A 16,728-nucleotide genomic window follows, 5' to 3' on the forward strand; every position below is an offset into this window, starting at 1 on the left:
CCCCAGCTGGCTTGCCGGAGGGTGGGAGCCAGGGGCACAGCCCCGGCGCTCAGTCCCAGGGAGAGTCCTCTTTCCTGGGAAGGGGGCAGATGGAAAGTCCTTGCAGGAAAAAAAAACCTCCCTTCCCAGGAGCTTAGCAAAAGCCTAGCCTGCAGAGCTCAGCCCAGACGCTCCTCCTCTTCCTGGGCGTGCCCAGAGCTGCACTCAGTATGCTGCTGGTGCAGTCACTGTGTACATACATTACATTACTGATCCTGAGTTACATCCTGTATTATACCCCAGAGCTGCACTCACTATTCTGCTGGTGCAGTCACTGTGTACATACATTACATTACTGATCCTGAGTTACATCCTGTATTATACTCCAGAGCTGCACTCACTATTCTGCTGGTGCAGTCACTGTGTACATACATTACATTACTGATCCTGAGTTACATCCTGTATTATACTCCAGAGCTGCACTCACTATTCTGCTGGTGCAGTCACTGTGTACATACATTACATTACCGATCCTTAGTTACAGTAACGTGCTGCTGCAGTGTATTACAGCACAACCTCCACCAGGGACACACACACACACACACACACACACACAGCGTAGTAACACAGAGCAACAGCACAGGTGTCACAAGTAATGAAAGAGTGGTCAGGCTAGCCAAAGTCAGCATCTGTCAGGAGCAGAAGTACCAAGGGAGACAGCAAGTGCGTATTCAGGGACGAGCGAGAAGGCATACTGATAGGGAATTTAGATTGTGAGCCCCATCGGGGACAGTGATGAAAATGTGTGCAAACTGTAAAGCGCTGCAGAATATGTTATCGCTATATAAAAATAAATATTATTATTATTAAGTCTGGACCTACCAGGAACGTGGTATCAGAAACGTAAGATGTAAGCTGTTGTCAGGGTACAAGCCAGAGGGTAGAAAGCCAGTCGGAAAGCGTGGTATCAGAAACGGAAAAAACAGAAGCAGAGTCCAGAGATCAAGCCGGGTCATACACAGGTCCTGGTAATCAGGGGCAGAAGGAACACTAGAGGCACTAGCCAGGAAGCATGAACTATAGCTGATACTGGCCTGCAGACTGCAGAGGATTGAAATAGCCCAGCCAGCTCCAGAACGAGGCAGAGCGGAATAACCCCCGCATGACCAGTCCAAAGAGAAGACAGCAGCAAACAAACTCTGGACTGGATCATGACAGTACCCCCAGGCTTCCCTGATCAACAAGCGTGAAAGGCCCGGACCAACCGATCTGCATGGACCGAACGCACCGGCACCCACAACCGGTTCTCAGGACTGTAACCTTTCCAATGGACCAAGTACTGCAGTGAACGGCAGAGCATACGAGAATCCACCACCCGTTCCACCTCATACTCGATCTGGCAATCCACCACAACAGGTTGCGGGGGCGAGGGAGACTTGCCAGAGGAAGGCACCGACGGCTTCAGAAGCGCCTTATGGAACACATTGGGGATCCGCAACGACAAAGACAAGCGCAGGTGGAAGACCACAGGATTAACCACCTCTAAAATTTCATAAGGGCCAATAAACTTGGGACCCAACTTGGCAGAAGGAATCCTCAATCTAATATTCTTGGTGGATAACCCATACCATATCCCCCACCTGGTAGGCCGGCCCCACAGAACGTCGTTTATCTGCAAAAAAACATACTTGCTCTGAGCCTCCGCAATGTTTCTCTGAACCTCCCCCCAGATCTTTCCCAACTGCAAAAAGGCCGAATCAGCCCCTGGACACCCCGAATCCAGCCGGGAAAATTCACCAAAATGAGGGTGAAACCCATAATTGCAGAAGAACGGGGAAGTACCAGGGGACTGATTAACACTATTATTGAACGCAAACTTCGCCATGGGTACCGCAGAGTACCAAGCGTCCTGTCTGCACGTAGCAACACTGCAATATCTGCTCCAAAGACTGATTAGTCCTTTCAGTCTGACCGTTGGTCTCAGGATGGTAGGCCGATGAAAAGGTCAGACTGATACCCAGCCTTTTACAAAAAGCCCTCCAGAATTTTGCCACAAATTGCACCCCTCTATCAGACCCCATACTGACAGGCACACCATGCAATCGGACCACATGCTCAATGAACAGTTTAGATAGAGTCTCAACATTGGGGAGGCCTGCCAAAGGTACAAAATGCGCCTGTTTACTGAACCTATCAACAACCACCCAGATCACGGTTTTGTCATTAGAGGGAGGAAAATCGGTGATAAAATTCAAGGACAGATGAGTCCACGGTCTATCTGGAATTGGCAATGGCACCAATTCCCCGGCCGGTTACGAGAGGATTTAGCGCGAGCACACGTTTCACAGGAAGACACAAACCCTTTGACGTCAGAAGCCAACGACGGCCACCAAATCAACCTAGTAATGGCATTACGTGTGGCTGAGATTCCAGCATGCCCACTCAGAGCTGAGTCATGGAACTCCGGAAGCACCCTTAACCGATACTGGACAGGCACAAAGAGCTTATTATCAGGTATTGACGAAGGACCAAGAGATTGGGCCTCACAAATCTCTCGCTCCAATGGCGAGGACACCACAGCCACCACCACTCCGCGCTGAAGAATGGAGGAAGGAGGTTCAGGAGGTGAAACTGGATCCAGGCTACGAGATAATCATCAGCCTTCACATTCTTGGACCCTGGTCTGAAAGTAATAGAAACTGAAATCGGGAAAAAAAAGTGACCACCTTGCCTGTCTCGGAGTCAGATGTTTGGTGGACTCGATGTACGACTGTCACGATCCATTTTTGGATCTGTCAGATTCTGTATTCTCTGATATAACCTTTTTTCCTTTCAGGCCCATCGGGGGTTAATGTTAATTTTTGCCCCCCGGTGGCCGCTGATGTTACTACAACTGTAGTTGGTCTGCTGATGGGTTCCCCCCCCCCAGTGGCCGCTTGTGTTACTACATGTTTAATTAGCCAGCAGGTGGTGACCTCCTTCGTATAAAAGGTCATCAGGTGCTTAGCTCACTGTTGGTAATACTGGTCATTTGCTAACCAACCTTGGTGAAGACTGGACCTACCTGGTGGAGAGGGGGTTCAGCTTATCTGGAGCAGTGGAGTTGCTGCTGGATGCTGATCTGGTGCCTTTCTCGGGTGCTTGGAGCATTGGCAGCAGATAAAGTTAAGTTTGGGTTTTTAGTTGCTTTAACCCCGTGGTGTCTATTTTTTTTTCCCTTGTGTGTTATTGGGTGCAGTTCACTTTATTCCCTGTCTCATCTCCTGGGGAGGGGGTTGTGGGTTTAGCTCAGGGCTAAACAGGAGATAGGGACAGGTCGGGGACTTGGACCTCAGTACCATCAAGTGTACCCCCAAGTTAAGGAAAATAAGGGCACCTCCTTAGCCTGAAGGGCAGTTCAGGGGCCCAGTGTCACGTTGCCGTCAGACACAGGGACTGCTGTTCCTGCCTCGGCCACTGGGAGGCGCCGGACTGTCACGTCGCCGTCAGATACAGGGACTGCTGTTCCTACCTCGGCCACTGGGAGGCGCCGGACTGTCACGTCGCCGTCAGATACAGGGACTGCTGTTCCGGTCTCAACCACTGGGAGGCGCCGGGCGGTCACGTCGCCGTCAGACTCGGGGACAGCTGTTCCTGCCTCGGCCACTAGGAGGCGCCGTGGTTTCCCTGTGGGTGGTGGTGACAGAGAAAGGGCTCCTGCGCAGGCATCTGGTGGGCGCAGGCTCCGCTCCTCTGTCAGTCATGAAAGGGTTGGTGCATCACCATCTGGCCTGGTCCTGGGGGCGGTACAAATGACATCATCAGACTGTGAACCTGTGAGGGATAGCTGTTAGTTGCTATCTTTGATTCTGACCTTTGCCTGGATTTCTGACTCTGCTCCTGCATGACGGTTTTGTACCTCTGCCTCCCTCCCGATTTATGACGCTGACCTTGGCCTAGATTTGACTCTGCTACTGTCTGCCGTTTTTGTACCTCTGCTGCCCGCCTGGCTTAGACTTGGACTCCTGACTACGCTTTTGGTCCTGTTTTTTAACCCCTTTCTGGCGACCGTCCTGCTCTGGTCCGCTGCTCTTATTCAGACAGCTACCTCCTGGGCTCTGCTGTAAATCCAAATCCCTGTATAGGGGTAAAGGGTATCGGGGTTGCTCGGGGTGCGGTCTTACTGCAGCCCAGACTCGCAGACGGACGTCACACCCAGGTTCCACGTCTCCTGTTTTCCCTCTACTGCCCCGTGACAATGACAGGTTCTTGTGATCCGTAGTCACAGTGATATGATGGACAGCCTCCTCCAAAAGATGCCTCCATTCTTCAAATGCCAATTTAATGGCCAATAGCTCACGGGTACCCACATCATAATTCCTCTCAGCAGAGGAAAATTTTCTCGAAAAGAAGCCACACGGCCTTAAGTTAGTGAACGTGGTGGGCCCCTGGGACAACACAGCCCCCACTCCCACCTCCGAGGCGTCCACCTCTACGATAAATGGTTTAGACAAATCAGGTTGAGCCAGTACAGGGGCGGTCATGAAACAGTATTTTAAAGAAGAAAACGCCGCCACAGCTGGAGCTGACCAGTTTTTAAGATCAGCCCCCTTATGAGTTAAAACCGTGAGGGGTTTGACAATCTGGGAAAACCCCTTAGTGTATTTTCTATAAAAATTGGCGAAACGCAGAAAACGCTGAAGACCTTTGAGATCTCTGGGCTGCACCCAACCCACAATAGCCTGTACCTTCCTAGGGTCCATACGAAACCCCTCAGCAGACAAAATGACCCGTAGGAAGGACAATTCCTGAGCAAAGAATGAACATTTCTCTGGTTTAGCAAATAGTGAGTTCTCCCTAAGCCTCTGAAGAACCGCACAGAGGTGGCCCATGTGACTCTGTTTGTCAGAAGAATATATAAGAATGTCATCCAAATAAATAACCATGAAACGCCCAATAAAATCTGAGAAAACATTATTCATGAAATTTTGAAATACCGCTGGCGCATTAGTCAGGCCAAAGGGCATAACCAAATTCTCTAACAGACCCTCAGAGATGAGAAATGCAGTTTTACCACTCATCCCCCTCCCGCATATGGATGAGATTGTATACTCCCCTGAGGTCCAACTTAGAGAACCACTTGGGCCCCGACAATTGATTGTACAAGTCGGGTGAAAGTGGAAGGGGAGAAGTGTTTCTAATAGTGATTTTATTAAGTTCTCGAAAATCGAGGCAAGGGCGTAAACACCATCCTTTTTCTTCACGAAAAAGAACCCCGCTGCCTCATGAGAGACAGATGGCCGAATGTGGCCCTTAAGGAGGCTATCATAGATATACTCCTTCATAGCGGCTCGCTCAGGCGCAGAGAGATTGTACAGACGGGCTTTGGGCAATTTGGCATAGGGAATAAGATAAACAGCACAATTGAATGGACGGTGTGGTGGTAGAACCTCAGCCTCCTTTTCGGAGAACACATCCTCAAAGTCCTTCAGATACTCCGGAATACCCTCCAGACTGACGGATGACACCGATACAGAAACAAGACATTTCTTAGAACAATTGGGACCCCCTTTAACAATGTCCCGAGAGTCCCAATTTATTACAGGATTATGTAATTGCAACCAGGGGAACCCCAACACCAGTCCTGCAGGCAGATTGTCCATAACAAAGCATGAAATATGTTCCTGGTGCAAGGAACTAACTTTAAGGAGAGACAAATTTGATGCCATTCTTAGCCAGTGGTGTTTTGTCAATGGCAACAACATGGATAGGAGTCTCCAGCCTGACTGTCCCTAACTTACACCTGGACACCAAGTCAGAGTTAATAAAGTTCAAGGATGACCCGCAGTCCACGAAGTCAGAAGTGGACATGGAGCCACTCCCACAACAAAGTTCCACTTGCAACAAAATTTTTGACAATGGAGAAAAAGGTACCTGAGAGCCTGGGTGACCTCCACGACAATCACCCACACTCAGCCGCTTGTTGGTCAATGGACAGGAGGAGCAGTCCTTTTTCCAATGTCCGGGATATCCACAAAAAAAAACACAATTTTCCTTCACGCCAGTGTCTCTTCTCCTCCTCTAGGTGACCCCCACTTCCATAGGTTTAGACAGCGGCAAAGCAATTGGACCAGCAGAGAGCAATGAAACCTCTCGCACGCAGCCTCCGATCCATGCGGATAGCCTGAGTCATAGCTTCCTCCAATGAGCTGGGAGGTGGATGGAGAGCCTGAGCGTCCTTCAGATTATCCACCAGTCCACACCTGAACAGACCTCTCAGCGCGGAGTCACCACAGGACACTTCAGTGGACCATAGACAGAACTCGGAGCTGTACCACTCGGCTGACCGCTTTCCCCGAACCAGACCCATAATAGTGAACTCTGCCACCCTGACACGGTCCGGTTCAGCATAGATAAGTCCTAGGGCCTCAAAGTACCTATCTACCGACATCTGTTCAGGGGCAGAAGGGGGCAGTGAGAAAGCCCAAGATTGGGGACTCTCCCTAAGTAAGGAGATAATAATCCCTACCCGCTGAGTCTCATCCCCAGACGATCGAGGTCTCAAGGAAAAGAATAATTTACAACTCTCCCTGAAGGTATGAAATGTGTCTCTTATGCCAGAAAAGGTATCGGGAAGCTTAACCTGAGGTTCAGGAGATTGCACAACAACATCAACTGAATCCCCAGGTGGACTAACAGCATGATGGGTGGTTTCCTGCACAGTCTGAACAGTCTCAGTCAGTTTTTCCTGTAAGAGACGTGACAAGGGCCTGATGTTCCGCCGAAAACCCCCGCATCTTCTGTGTCAACCTGGAAACTTGATCCGCTAAGTTACCAAGTGGATCCATGACCAGAGGAAAAAAAAAAAAAAGCAAACTCCCCTTTAAATTTGTTGGGTCAGCTATAATGTAACGTGCTGCTGGCGTGAAGTATAGCGCAACCTCCACCAGGGGGTGATGGTGAGGGAAGAGAAGTTGCGCGCGCACACACACACACACCGCAGTAAGATCAACAGCACAGGTGTCACAGGTAATGAAAGAGTGGTCAGGCTAGCCGAAGTCAGCAACTGTCAGGAGCAGAAGTACCAAGGGAGACAGCAAGTGCGTAGTCAGGGACGAACGAGAAGTCTGGACCTACCAGAAACGTGGTATCAGAAACGTAAGACGTCAGCCGTTGTCAGGGTGCAAGCCAGAGGGTCAAAAGCCAGTCGGAAAGCGTGGTATCAGAAAAGGAAGAACCAGAAGCAGAGTCCAGAGATCAAGCCGGGTCATACACAAGTCCAGGTAATCAGGGGCAGAAGGAACACTAAAGGAATACAGGTCAGAGGCACTAGCTTGGAAGCTTGCAGTATAGCTGACACTGGCCCGCAGGCTGCAGAGGACTGAAATAGCCCAGCCAGCCCCAGATCGAGGCAGAGGGGAATAACCCCCGCATGACCAGTCCAAAGAGAAGACAGCAGAAAACAAACTCTGTATTGAATCATGACAGTTACATCCTGTATTATACTCCAGAGCTGCACTCACTATTCTGCTGGTGCAGTCACTGTGTACATACATTACATTACTGATCCCGAGTTACCTCCTGTATTATACCCCAGAGCTGCGCTCACTATTCTGCTGGTTGTTAGTGACTCTTTGGCCCACACACTTCTTGCTGTTTCTGACTTCTCAGGTCCGGACACGGAGGAGGAGAAGGCTTTGAGTAAATCAGTGATGAAGTATTGGGCGACCTTTGCTCGGCATGGGTAAGATATCAGTGTTTCGGGTGGCGTTTTCTTTGTGGATTCCTGGCAGATCCCCCTCATGATCCTTCCTGCTGTCCCACTGTGACGCTCCCTGCAGTGCTGTAACCTGGGAACCGAGCACTGCGGCTGGAGGGAGAGGTCAGGGTGCGGTGCCAGGTGTGTGGGCGCAGTATGTGTGGGAGACGCACCATGTTCCTGACGATCAGTGCTGCTCCTACCACACTGACCGCGTCTTTCAGCAGTCGGGGACTCGGGTTTACGTCCCCGGTCACTTCTGTCAGCTTCGCACATTACATTGAGTTTGGCGACGTGCTCAGCCGCTCCTCACAGTGATGCTCGGATCTGCCGAGACTGGAGGGAAAGCCGCAAAAGTCACAAAATTGTCGGCAAGAATTCAAGTTGCGCCAACATATTGTAACATGTCAAACAGTTTCGGCAGAATTCTACCGAGACCCTGATGCCGGAGCCGACCCCCCCGTCCTCTACCGGCTCCAGACTCTCTAAAGTGACGCAATATGCTGCCACATTGTGGAGGGCAGTGTGTTCATAGCACAGAAGGGTCTCTAGAGTGACGCACTGTACCAGACCCTCAGCTGTGTGGTGACAGCTCAGGAGGGGTTTAGCCTCTCTGTAGTAACATTTCTGTTCTCCAGCAGAGATCTTGGCTCAGTGACTGGAGCCCGCGGTTTAGAAGACGGTTGGTGACTTGCGCCATTTCTCATCTTCTGCAGAGACCCCAACGGGCCGGGCCTGGTGCACTGGCCGCGATACGACCAGGAGGAGGGCTACCTCCAGATTAATGTGAACCCCCGCGCCGCTCACAGGCTCAAAGCAGAGAAGTATGAATTCTGGACGAAGACTCTCCGGCAGAAAGTGTGGTCTCTGTCCGCGGACGGCTGAGCGCTCAGTGTCGGCCCCCCAGCTCGGAGTCATACTGGCCAATAAAGTGGATTTCTCCTGATTTTTCAGCTCCTGATGATTTTCATAACTGGAGGAAAATAATCCCATGACCTCTGCAGAGAAGGGCGAGGACGAACCTCTGGCTGTGACCGGGGGCCCTCATATAGGGTGCGACGGCAACCTGGCCCGTGCGGGAGGAGCCCGCCAATGCCAATGTTACCTGGATGTCCATCTCCGGACACACATGTAGGTGAAATGTGGCACAGAGACCTGCTGGCTCCCTGCACTGCAATACACACCGCCGGCCAATCAGAGGCTGATGTCAGATTGCCAGTGATGCCCGGCACATGGCGATGAAGTCATCTGCTGGATCATGGGCTGACCACAGAAGAGGACGCCGCACAGTGTGGGAGCGGGGCAAGGTGAGCAGAATCACTGGAGGAAAACAAGGGGCCCTGGATGGAGGCATTATACCAGGATGGGGGCGTTCTACCAGGATGAGGGGCGTTATACCAGGATGGGGACATATATGCCAGGATGGAGGCAATACAGCATATACCAGGAAGGGGGATGTTATACCAGGATGGAGGGCATTATACCAGGATGGGGGACATATATACCAAGACAGGGGGCATTATACCAGGATGGGGGGCATTATACCAGGATGGGGGCGTTATACCAGGATGGGGGACATATATGCCAGGATGGAGGATATACAGCATATACCAGGAAGGGGGATGTTATACCAGGATGGGGGGCATTATACCAGGATGGGGGACATATATACCAAGACAGGGGGCATTATACCAGGATGGGGGGCATTATACCAGGATGGGGGACATATATGCCAGGATGGAGGATATATAGCATGTCACGGGGTCCTTCTCTGGTATCACACAATCAACAGAGCAAGCGAAGAGTGAACAATTCCAAGACCTTTATTCAGGCAAAAATACGAAAAGGTCCATATTCAGTCCACCACACAAAGGATAAGATAGTCCAGAATAAGAATGCAGTCCAGTATCAGGATAAAATGTCCAGGGAAACGAGATTCCACAACTCTGGCACCAGAGGATAAAAATGGATCCTTCTCTATGAAATGCAGCCTTTTCACCATCATGTCTATACCGGAACTGACCTGTCCAGCTGCCGTTCTTCCCCCCCACCCCCTTCCTTGTCCAGGGGTAGTGCAACAAGTTGCCTCCCAGAGGAGAACAAAAGGCCTTAGGCCTCTTTCACACTTCAGTTATTTGCATCAGTTACAATCTGCCAAAAAGTCAGACAAGCGGATCCGTTCTCAACTGATGTGAACGGATGGCACAGGATCCATTTGTAGACGGATCCTGAAAATGAGGAAATTTAAAGGAACCGCTGAGAGAGAGAGAGAGAGAGAGAGAGAGGGAGAGAGAGAGAGGGAGAGAGAGAGAGAAAGAGAGAGAGAGAAAGAGAGAGAGAAAGAGAGAGAGATAATTTTTTTTGTCCGGCACCCAGACAGATTTTGGGGTTAATTCAGTGTCTGGAGGATCCGCCGGCAAAAAAAACGTTGCAAGCTCCGTTTGGAAATCTTTGAGGATGTTGACGGACACTAACATAGTGGCGGATCCTCAAAAAAACGGATGCAACGGACGGCAATCAGTCAGGATCCGCCAATAATGAAAGTCAATGGGGAAGAAAACGGATCCTCAAAGAAAAATGTCGGATCCGTTTTTTTTCAAAATTGGCGGGTCTTGACTGATTGTCAAAAACGGAAGTGTGAAAGCGGCCTTAGGGATTAATGCACTACAGGGGGTCATCAAGAGACAGATACAGTGAGGCTGTAGACTTACAATGTAATAAGAAAAGCACTATGAAAATAACTGGAATTGTAAAAAATAGGAATATACAAAAAAATGACATCCACATAACATATCACACCATCACACAGCATATACCAGGAAGGGGGATGTTATACCAGGGTAGAGGGCATTACACCAGGATGGGGGAAATATATACCAAGACAGGGGGCATTATACCAGGATGGGGGGCATTATACCAGGATGGGGGGCATTACACCAGGATGGGGGACATATATACCAAGACAGGGGGCATTATACCAGGATGGAGGGCATTACACCAGGATGGGGGGCATTATACCAGGATGGAGGGCATTATACCAGGATGGAGGGCATTATACCAGGATGGAGGGCATTATACCAGGATGGGGGACATATATACCAAGACAGGGGGCATTATTCCAGGATGGAGGGCATTACACCAGGATGGGGGACATATATACCAAGACAGGGGGCATTATACCAGGATGGGGGGCATTATACCAGGATGGAGGGCATTATACCAGGATGGAGGGCATTATACCAGGATGGGGGACATATATACCAAGACAGGGGGCATTATTCCAGGATGGAGGGCATTACACCAGGATGGGGGACATATATACCAAGACAGGGGGCATTATACCAGGATGGGGGGCATTATACCAGGATGGAGGGCATTACACCAGGATGGGGGACATACAGTATATACCAAGACAGGGGGCATTATACCAGGATGGGGGCATTATACCAGGAAGGGGGACGTAATACCAGGATGGGGGGCATTATACCAGGATGGGGGGCATTATACCAGGATGGGGGACATATATACCAAGACAGGGGGCATTATACCAGGACGGGGGGCATTATACCAGGATGGGAGACATATATACCAGAATGGGGGATATACATTTGTGCTCAAAAGTTTACACACCCTGGCAGAATTTTTGCTTTCTTGGCCTTTTTTCAGAGAATATGATTAACACTAAACCTTTTCCTCCACTCATGGTTAGTGGTTGGGAGAATACATTTATTGTCAGACTACTGTGTTTTCTCTTTTTAAATCATCATGACAACCCAAAACATCCAAATGACCCTGATCAAAAGTTCACATACCCCATTTTTTAATACCGAGTATTGCCCCCTCTAACATCAATGACAGCTTGAAGTCTTTTGTGGTAGTTGTGGATGAGGTTCTTTATTTTCTCAGGTCGTAAAGCTGCCCACTCTTCTTTGCAAAAAGCCTCCACTTCCTGTAAATTCCTGGGCTGTCTAGCATGAACTGCGCGCTTGAGATCTCCCCATAGTGGCTCAATGATATTGAGGTCAGGAGTCTGAGATGGCCACTCCAGAACCTTCACTTTGTTCTGCTGTAGCCAATGACAGTTGTCATGTTGGAACGTCCAAGTACGTCCCATGCGTAGCTTCCGGGCTGATGATTGCAAATTTGCCTCCAGTATTTGCTGATAACGTGCTGCATTCATCTTTCATTCAACTTTGACCAAGTTTCCTGTGACTTTATAGCTCACACATCCCCAAAACATCAGCGATCCACCTCCATGCTTCACAGTAGGAATGGTGTTCCTTTCATCATAGGCCTTGTTGACCTCTCTCCAAATATGTTTATGGTTGTGGCCAAAAAGTTAAATTTTGGTCTCGGCACTCCAAATTACTTTGTTCCAGAAGTTTTGAGGCTTGTCTCTGTTTTGTTTTGCATATTGTAGGAGAGATACTATGTGGCATTTGCGCAGTAATGGCTTTCTTCTGGCGACTCGACCATGCAGCCCAATTTTCTTCAAGTGCCTCCTTATTGTGCATCTTGAAACAGCCACACCGCTAGTTTTTGTCATGATCCCAGTGCAGGTTTTTGAGCTGCACGTCAGGGGTTAATGTCTGGAGCTCAGTGTAGGTTTTGACCTGCACACCTGGGATTAATGATTGTGGCCTCTCTTTGGTTCTGGGAGAGCGTCTTAAACCCCTGGGAAGCTCCAATCCCTGTCAGTTATACTTTTGCCTTTGGCCGAGTGTGCTGACCCCTGTGTGCCTGTTCGTTGCTATAGCTTGTTTATATGGTTCTGACCCGGTTCTGTTCTCTGTTGTGAGTTTGCCTGTTGATTCTGTACTGTGCTACCCTCTCTGTGTATGACTCATTGCCTGTGATCTGACTACTCTCTGCTCGCCCCTCTTGTACCTTGCAGCTATCTCTGTGTGTGACTCATTGGCTACGTCCTGACTATCCTCCCTGTCTATGCCCCTTGGTAACTTTGTCTCGCAGTTACCCTGCTAGGAGTTCTCTTGCAGCTAATGGCTCTCTGGAGTTTAGGCCCCGCCCCCAACAGTCAAGGTGCTTCAGGTCCTGCTGTTCTGAAGTACGCATCTAGTCGGCTGCTGCCCGCTCCACAGGTATCTTTGAGCACAGTTCGCTTTACTCAGGACACACGCACTGGCTCAGTGAGCAAGTTCAGTGCGGTGTTCCTGACAGTTTTCAGAGAGTCCAGTGTTATGATTGAGTCACCGTAGGAGGCAGACACAAAAATAGAAGCTACGTCCAGAAAACCAGAGAAGTTGGCAACTATCAGATTGCAGACCCCTGAACCTATCAACACAACTAGCAGTAGCCGTGGGGGGTTCCTACGATGCCCTAGACCCCTCGATCACAGCCGGAGCGCTAAATAGCCTAAAGACAGAAAAGGAAATCTAAACTGCCCCAGAGCAGACCCCAAAGTAAAAGGCAGCCCCCAACATATAATGTCGGTGAAGCAAGATGAAAAAACACTCACACAGATAGAAAGATAGGCTGAGCAAACGATGGGGCCCAAGCTAGCTAAACAGAACAGGAAAGGAAGGTTGCTGTCTGCAATCTGCCAAAACCCTATCAAAGACATAAGCCAACAAGCTGATATGAAAAAGACCCTGAAGCAGCTAGGCTTCAAAAACTAAATCAGCACTCAGGTATTTTCAGAAGACAGCGCTAAAGGAATTCAGTACACCCCAGCAGGGAATGGCAGAAATCCAGAAAAACAAAGCAAAACAAAGTCTAAGCACAAATGCAAAAGGCCGAGCAGAAAACTTAGCTTTAGAAGAGCAGGAATTCAGACTGGTCTCCAAGGATCCCACAGAGAAATCACCCGCAGGGCAGAAGGGCGTCGGCAGCCTTATATCCAGTCAGTAACTCCACTCAGCCAGTCATCATCATCAGACTCAGGTGTTTGATAATCAGGCTCACTACCTTTCTTTACCAGAAGAGGGAGTTCCTCAGGCCTCAGTAGTGAAGGGGAAAATGAACTCACAACAGTACCTCCCCCTTGAGGAGGGGTCACCGAACCCTCAACCACGCCACCAGGGCGATCAGGGTGAGCCCGATGAAAGGCACGTACCAATCTTTTGGCATGAATATCAGAGGCAGAGACTCAGGAATTATCCTCCTGACCATAACCCTTCCACTTAACCAAATACTGGAGTCTCCATCTAGCCAGACAGGAATCCAGTACTTTCTCTACCTCATATTCCATGTTACCTTCAACCAATACAGGGTCTGGAGGTACCACCCCCGGAACAACAGGTTCAACAAACCTCTTCAACAAGGACTTATGGAACACATTATGGATTTTAAATGTGACAGGAAGAGCCAAACGAAAAGAGACCGGATTAATAATCTCCAAAATCTTGTAAGGTCCAATAAATCTAGGCTTAAACTTAGGAGAAGCCACCTTCATAGCAATATTTTTTGATGATAACCACACCATATCACCAATCTTAAACTGGGGACCAATGGTCCTATGTCGGTTGGAAAACCGCTGGGCCTTTTCCTGGGAGAGAGATAACTTATCCACCACTTGGTCCCAGATCTGGTGCATTCTCTCCACCACAGTGTCAACACCTGGGCAGGCAGAGGGCTCCACCTGCCCTGAAGAAAATCGAGGATGAAACCCAAAGTTACAAAAAAAAGGTGACATCAAAGTGGCAGAACTAGCTCTATTATTCAAAGCAAATTCGGCCAAGGGCAAAAATGAAACCCAATCATCCTGATCAGCAGAAATAAAACATCTCAAATATGACTCCAAGGTCTGGTTTGTTCTCTCTGTCTGCCCATTGGTCTGAGGGTGAAAAGCAGAGGAGAAGGACAATTGAATTCCAAGCTTGGAACAGAAACACAAACTGGACTCCTCTGTCAGATACAATGTTCTCAGGAATCCCGTGAAAGCGAACCACCTGTTGTAAAAACAGGGGCACCAACTCAGAGGAAGACGGCAACTTAGGGAGTGGTACAAGATGAACCATCTTAGAGAACCTTTCACAAATCACCCAAATAACAGTCATCCTTTGAGAGACAGGCATATCAGAGATGAAATCCATTGAAATATGGGTCCAAGGCCTCTTGGGGACAGGCAAAGGCATCAACAACCCACTAGAGTGAGAACACGATTTAGACCGGGAGCATGTCCCACAGGACTGCACAAAATTCCTGATATCACGAGACAAGGCGGGCCACCAAAAAGACCGACTCACCAGATCTCTAGTACCAAAAATACCTGGATGACCAGCCAAAGCAGAGCAATGAACTTCAGACATCACTCTCTTCTTCCACTGGTCAGGAACATACAACTTTCCACTGGGACAACGCTCAGGTTTGTCCTCCTGGAACTCTTCCAGAGCACGTCTCAAATCGGGCGAGATGGCAGAAAGAACTACCCCCTCGCCTAAGATGGTAGCAGGCTTGGTCACCACAGGAGAATCAGCAAAGAAGCTCCTAGAGAGGGCGTCTGCCTTGACATTCTTAGTTCCAGGAAGAAAAGAAACCACAAAATCAAAACGTGTAAAAAACAAGGCCCACCTAGCCTGTCTAGGGTTCAAGCGCTTAGCCGACTCTAGGTAAATCAAATTCTTGTGGTCAGTGAGGACCACGACTTGATGTCTAGCTCCCTCCAACCAATGTCTCCACTCCTCAAATGCCCATTTCATGGCCAACAGTTCCCTATTCCCCACATCATAGTTACGTTCAGATGGAGAGAACTTTCGGGAAAAGAAAGCACAGGGATTCATTTTAGATGTTACAGTATCCTTTTGGGACAAAACAGCTCCTGCACCAATCTCAGAAGCATCCACCTCTACCTGGAACGGAAGTGAGACATCAGGTTGCCGCAAAACCGGGGCGGAGGTGAATCTTCGCTTCAGCTCCTGAAAGGAAGAAACAGCCTCCGGAGACCAATTTAACACATCAGCACCCTTCTTAGTCAAATCAGTCAATGGCTTGGCAATACTAGAAAATTTTGCTATAAATTTCCGATAAAAATTATCAAAACCCAAAAACTTCTGGAGGGCCTTCAAAGAAGTGGGCTGAACCCAATCGTAAATGGCCTGTACCTTGGCCGGGTCCATTTCAATAGTTGACGGGGACAAAATAAATCCCCAAAAAGAAATCCTCTGTACTCCAAAAAGGCATTTAGATCCTTTGACATACAGGGAATTCTCCCTCAAGATCCGGAACACAGTCCGAATATGTTCCACATGAGAATCCCAATCCTTGGAGAAGATCAAAATATCATCCAGATAGATAATCAAAAATTTATTGACAAAATCTCGGAAAATATTGTTCATGAAGGATTGGAAGACAGAAGGGGCTGGAAGACAGAAGGGGCATTAGTGAGCCCAAAAGGCATCACCAGGTACTCAAAATGTCCCTCCGGAGTATTAAACGCCGTCTTCCATTCATCCCCATGCTTAATGCGAAGATTATACGCCCCCCTGAGGTCAAGCTTGGTAAACCAGCAAGCACCTTTAACTCTGGAGAATAGATCAGAAATTAGGGGTAACGGATACTGATATTTAACAGTAATTTTGTTGAGGGCACGATAATCAATACAAGGTCTTAATGATCTATCCTTTTTGGCTACAAAAAAAAACCCGGCACCTAAGGGTGACGAGGATGGTCTAATATGACCCTTCTCCAACACCTCCTTAATATAGGATCGCATAGCCTCGTGCTCGGGTACAGATAGATTGAAGAGCCGACCCTTGGGAAATTTACACCCCGGGCCCAGTTCAATTGCAGTCATAACTCCTATGAGGAGGCAGAGACGCAGACTCATTCTCACTAAATACATCATAAAAGTCCGCCAAATAATCAGGAACATCATGCGACTGAGGAGAGGTGGAAAACACCGGAGCCTCACTAAAGGCACACCGACAACCCCAACTCACCACAGACACAGATTTCCAATCCAAAACTGGATTATGAATTTGTAACCAGGGAAACCCCAGAACAATAGTATCATGCAGATTATGCAACACCAAAAATCTGCAATTTTCTTGATG

The 16,728-nt window shown here is 48.8% G+C and overlaps 1 protein-coding gene across 2 annotated transcripts in view; it reads left to right on the forward strand.

Annotated features, from left to right (window-relative positions):
* LOC141078018 (fatty acyl-CoA hydrolase precursor, medium chain-like) overlaps positions 1-8,663 on the forward strand; it is a 35,853-nt gene extending 27,190 nt beyond the window's left edge. The window contains exons 12-13 of one of the 2 annotated variants that reach the window (XM_073564810.1): positions 7,630-7,702; positions 8,434-8,663. In XM_073564810.1, coding sequence (XP_073420911.1) covers positions 7,630-7,702; positions 8,434-8,602 — 242 coding nt within the window. In that variant the 3' untranslated portion in view covers positions 8,603-8,663. The remainder of the gene's footprint in view (positions 1-7,629; positions 7,703-8,433) is intronic. The other variant, XM_073564811.1, reaches the window with a different exon arrangement.
* Positions 8,664-16,728: the final 8,065 nt, after the last annotated feature.

The sequence above is a fragment of the Dendrobates tinctorius genome, unplaced genomic scaffold (genome assembly GCF_039654945.1).
Source record: "Dendrobates tinctorius isolate UK_male_01 unplaced genomic scaffold, ASM3965494v1 ptg000490l, whole genome shotgun sequence".
Lineage (NCBI taxonomy): Eukaryota > Metazoa > Chordata > Amphibia > Anura > Dendrobatidae > Dendrobates > Dendrobates tinctorius.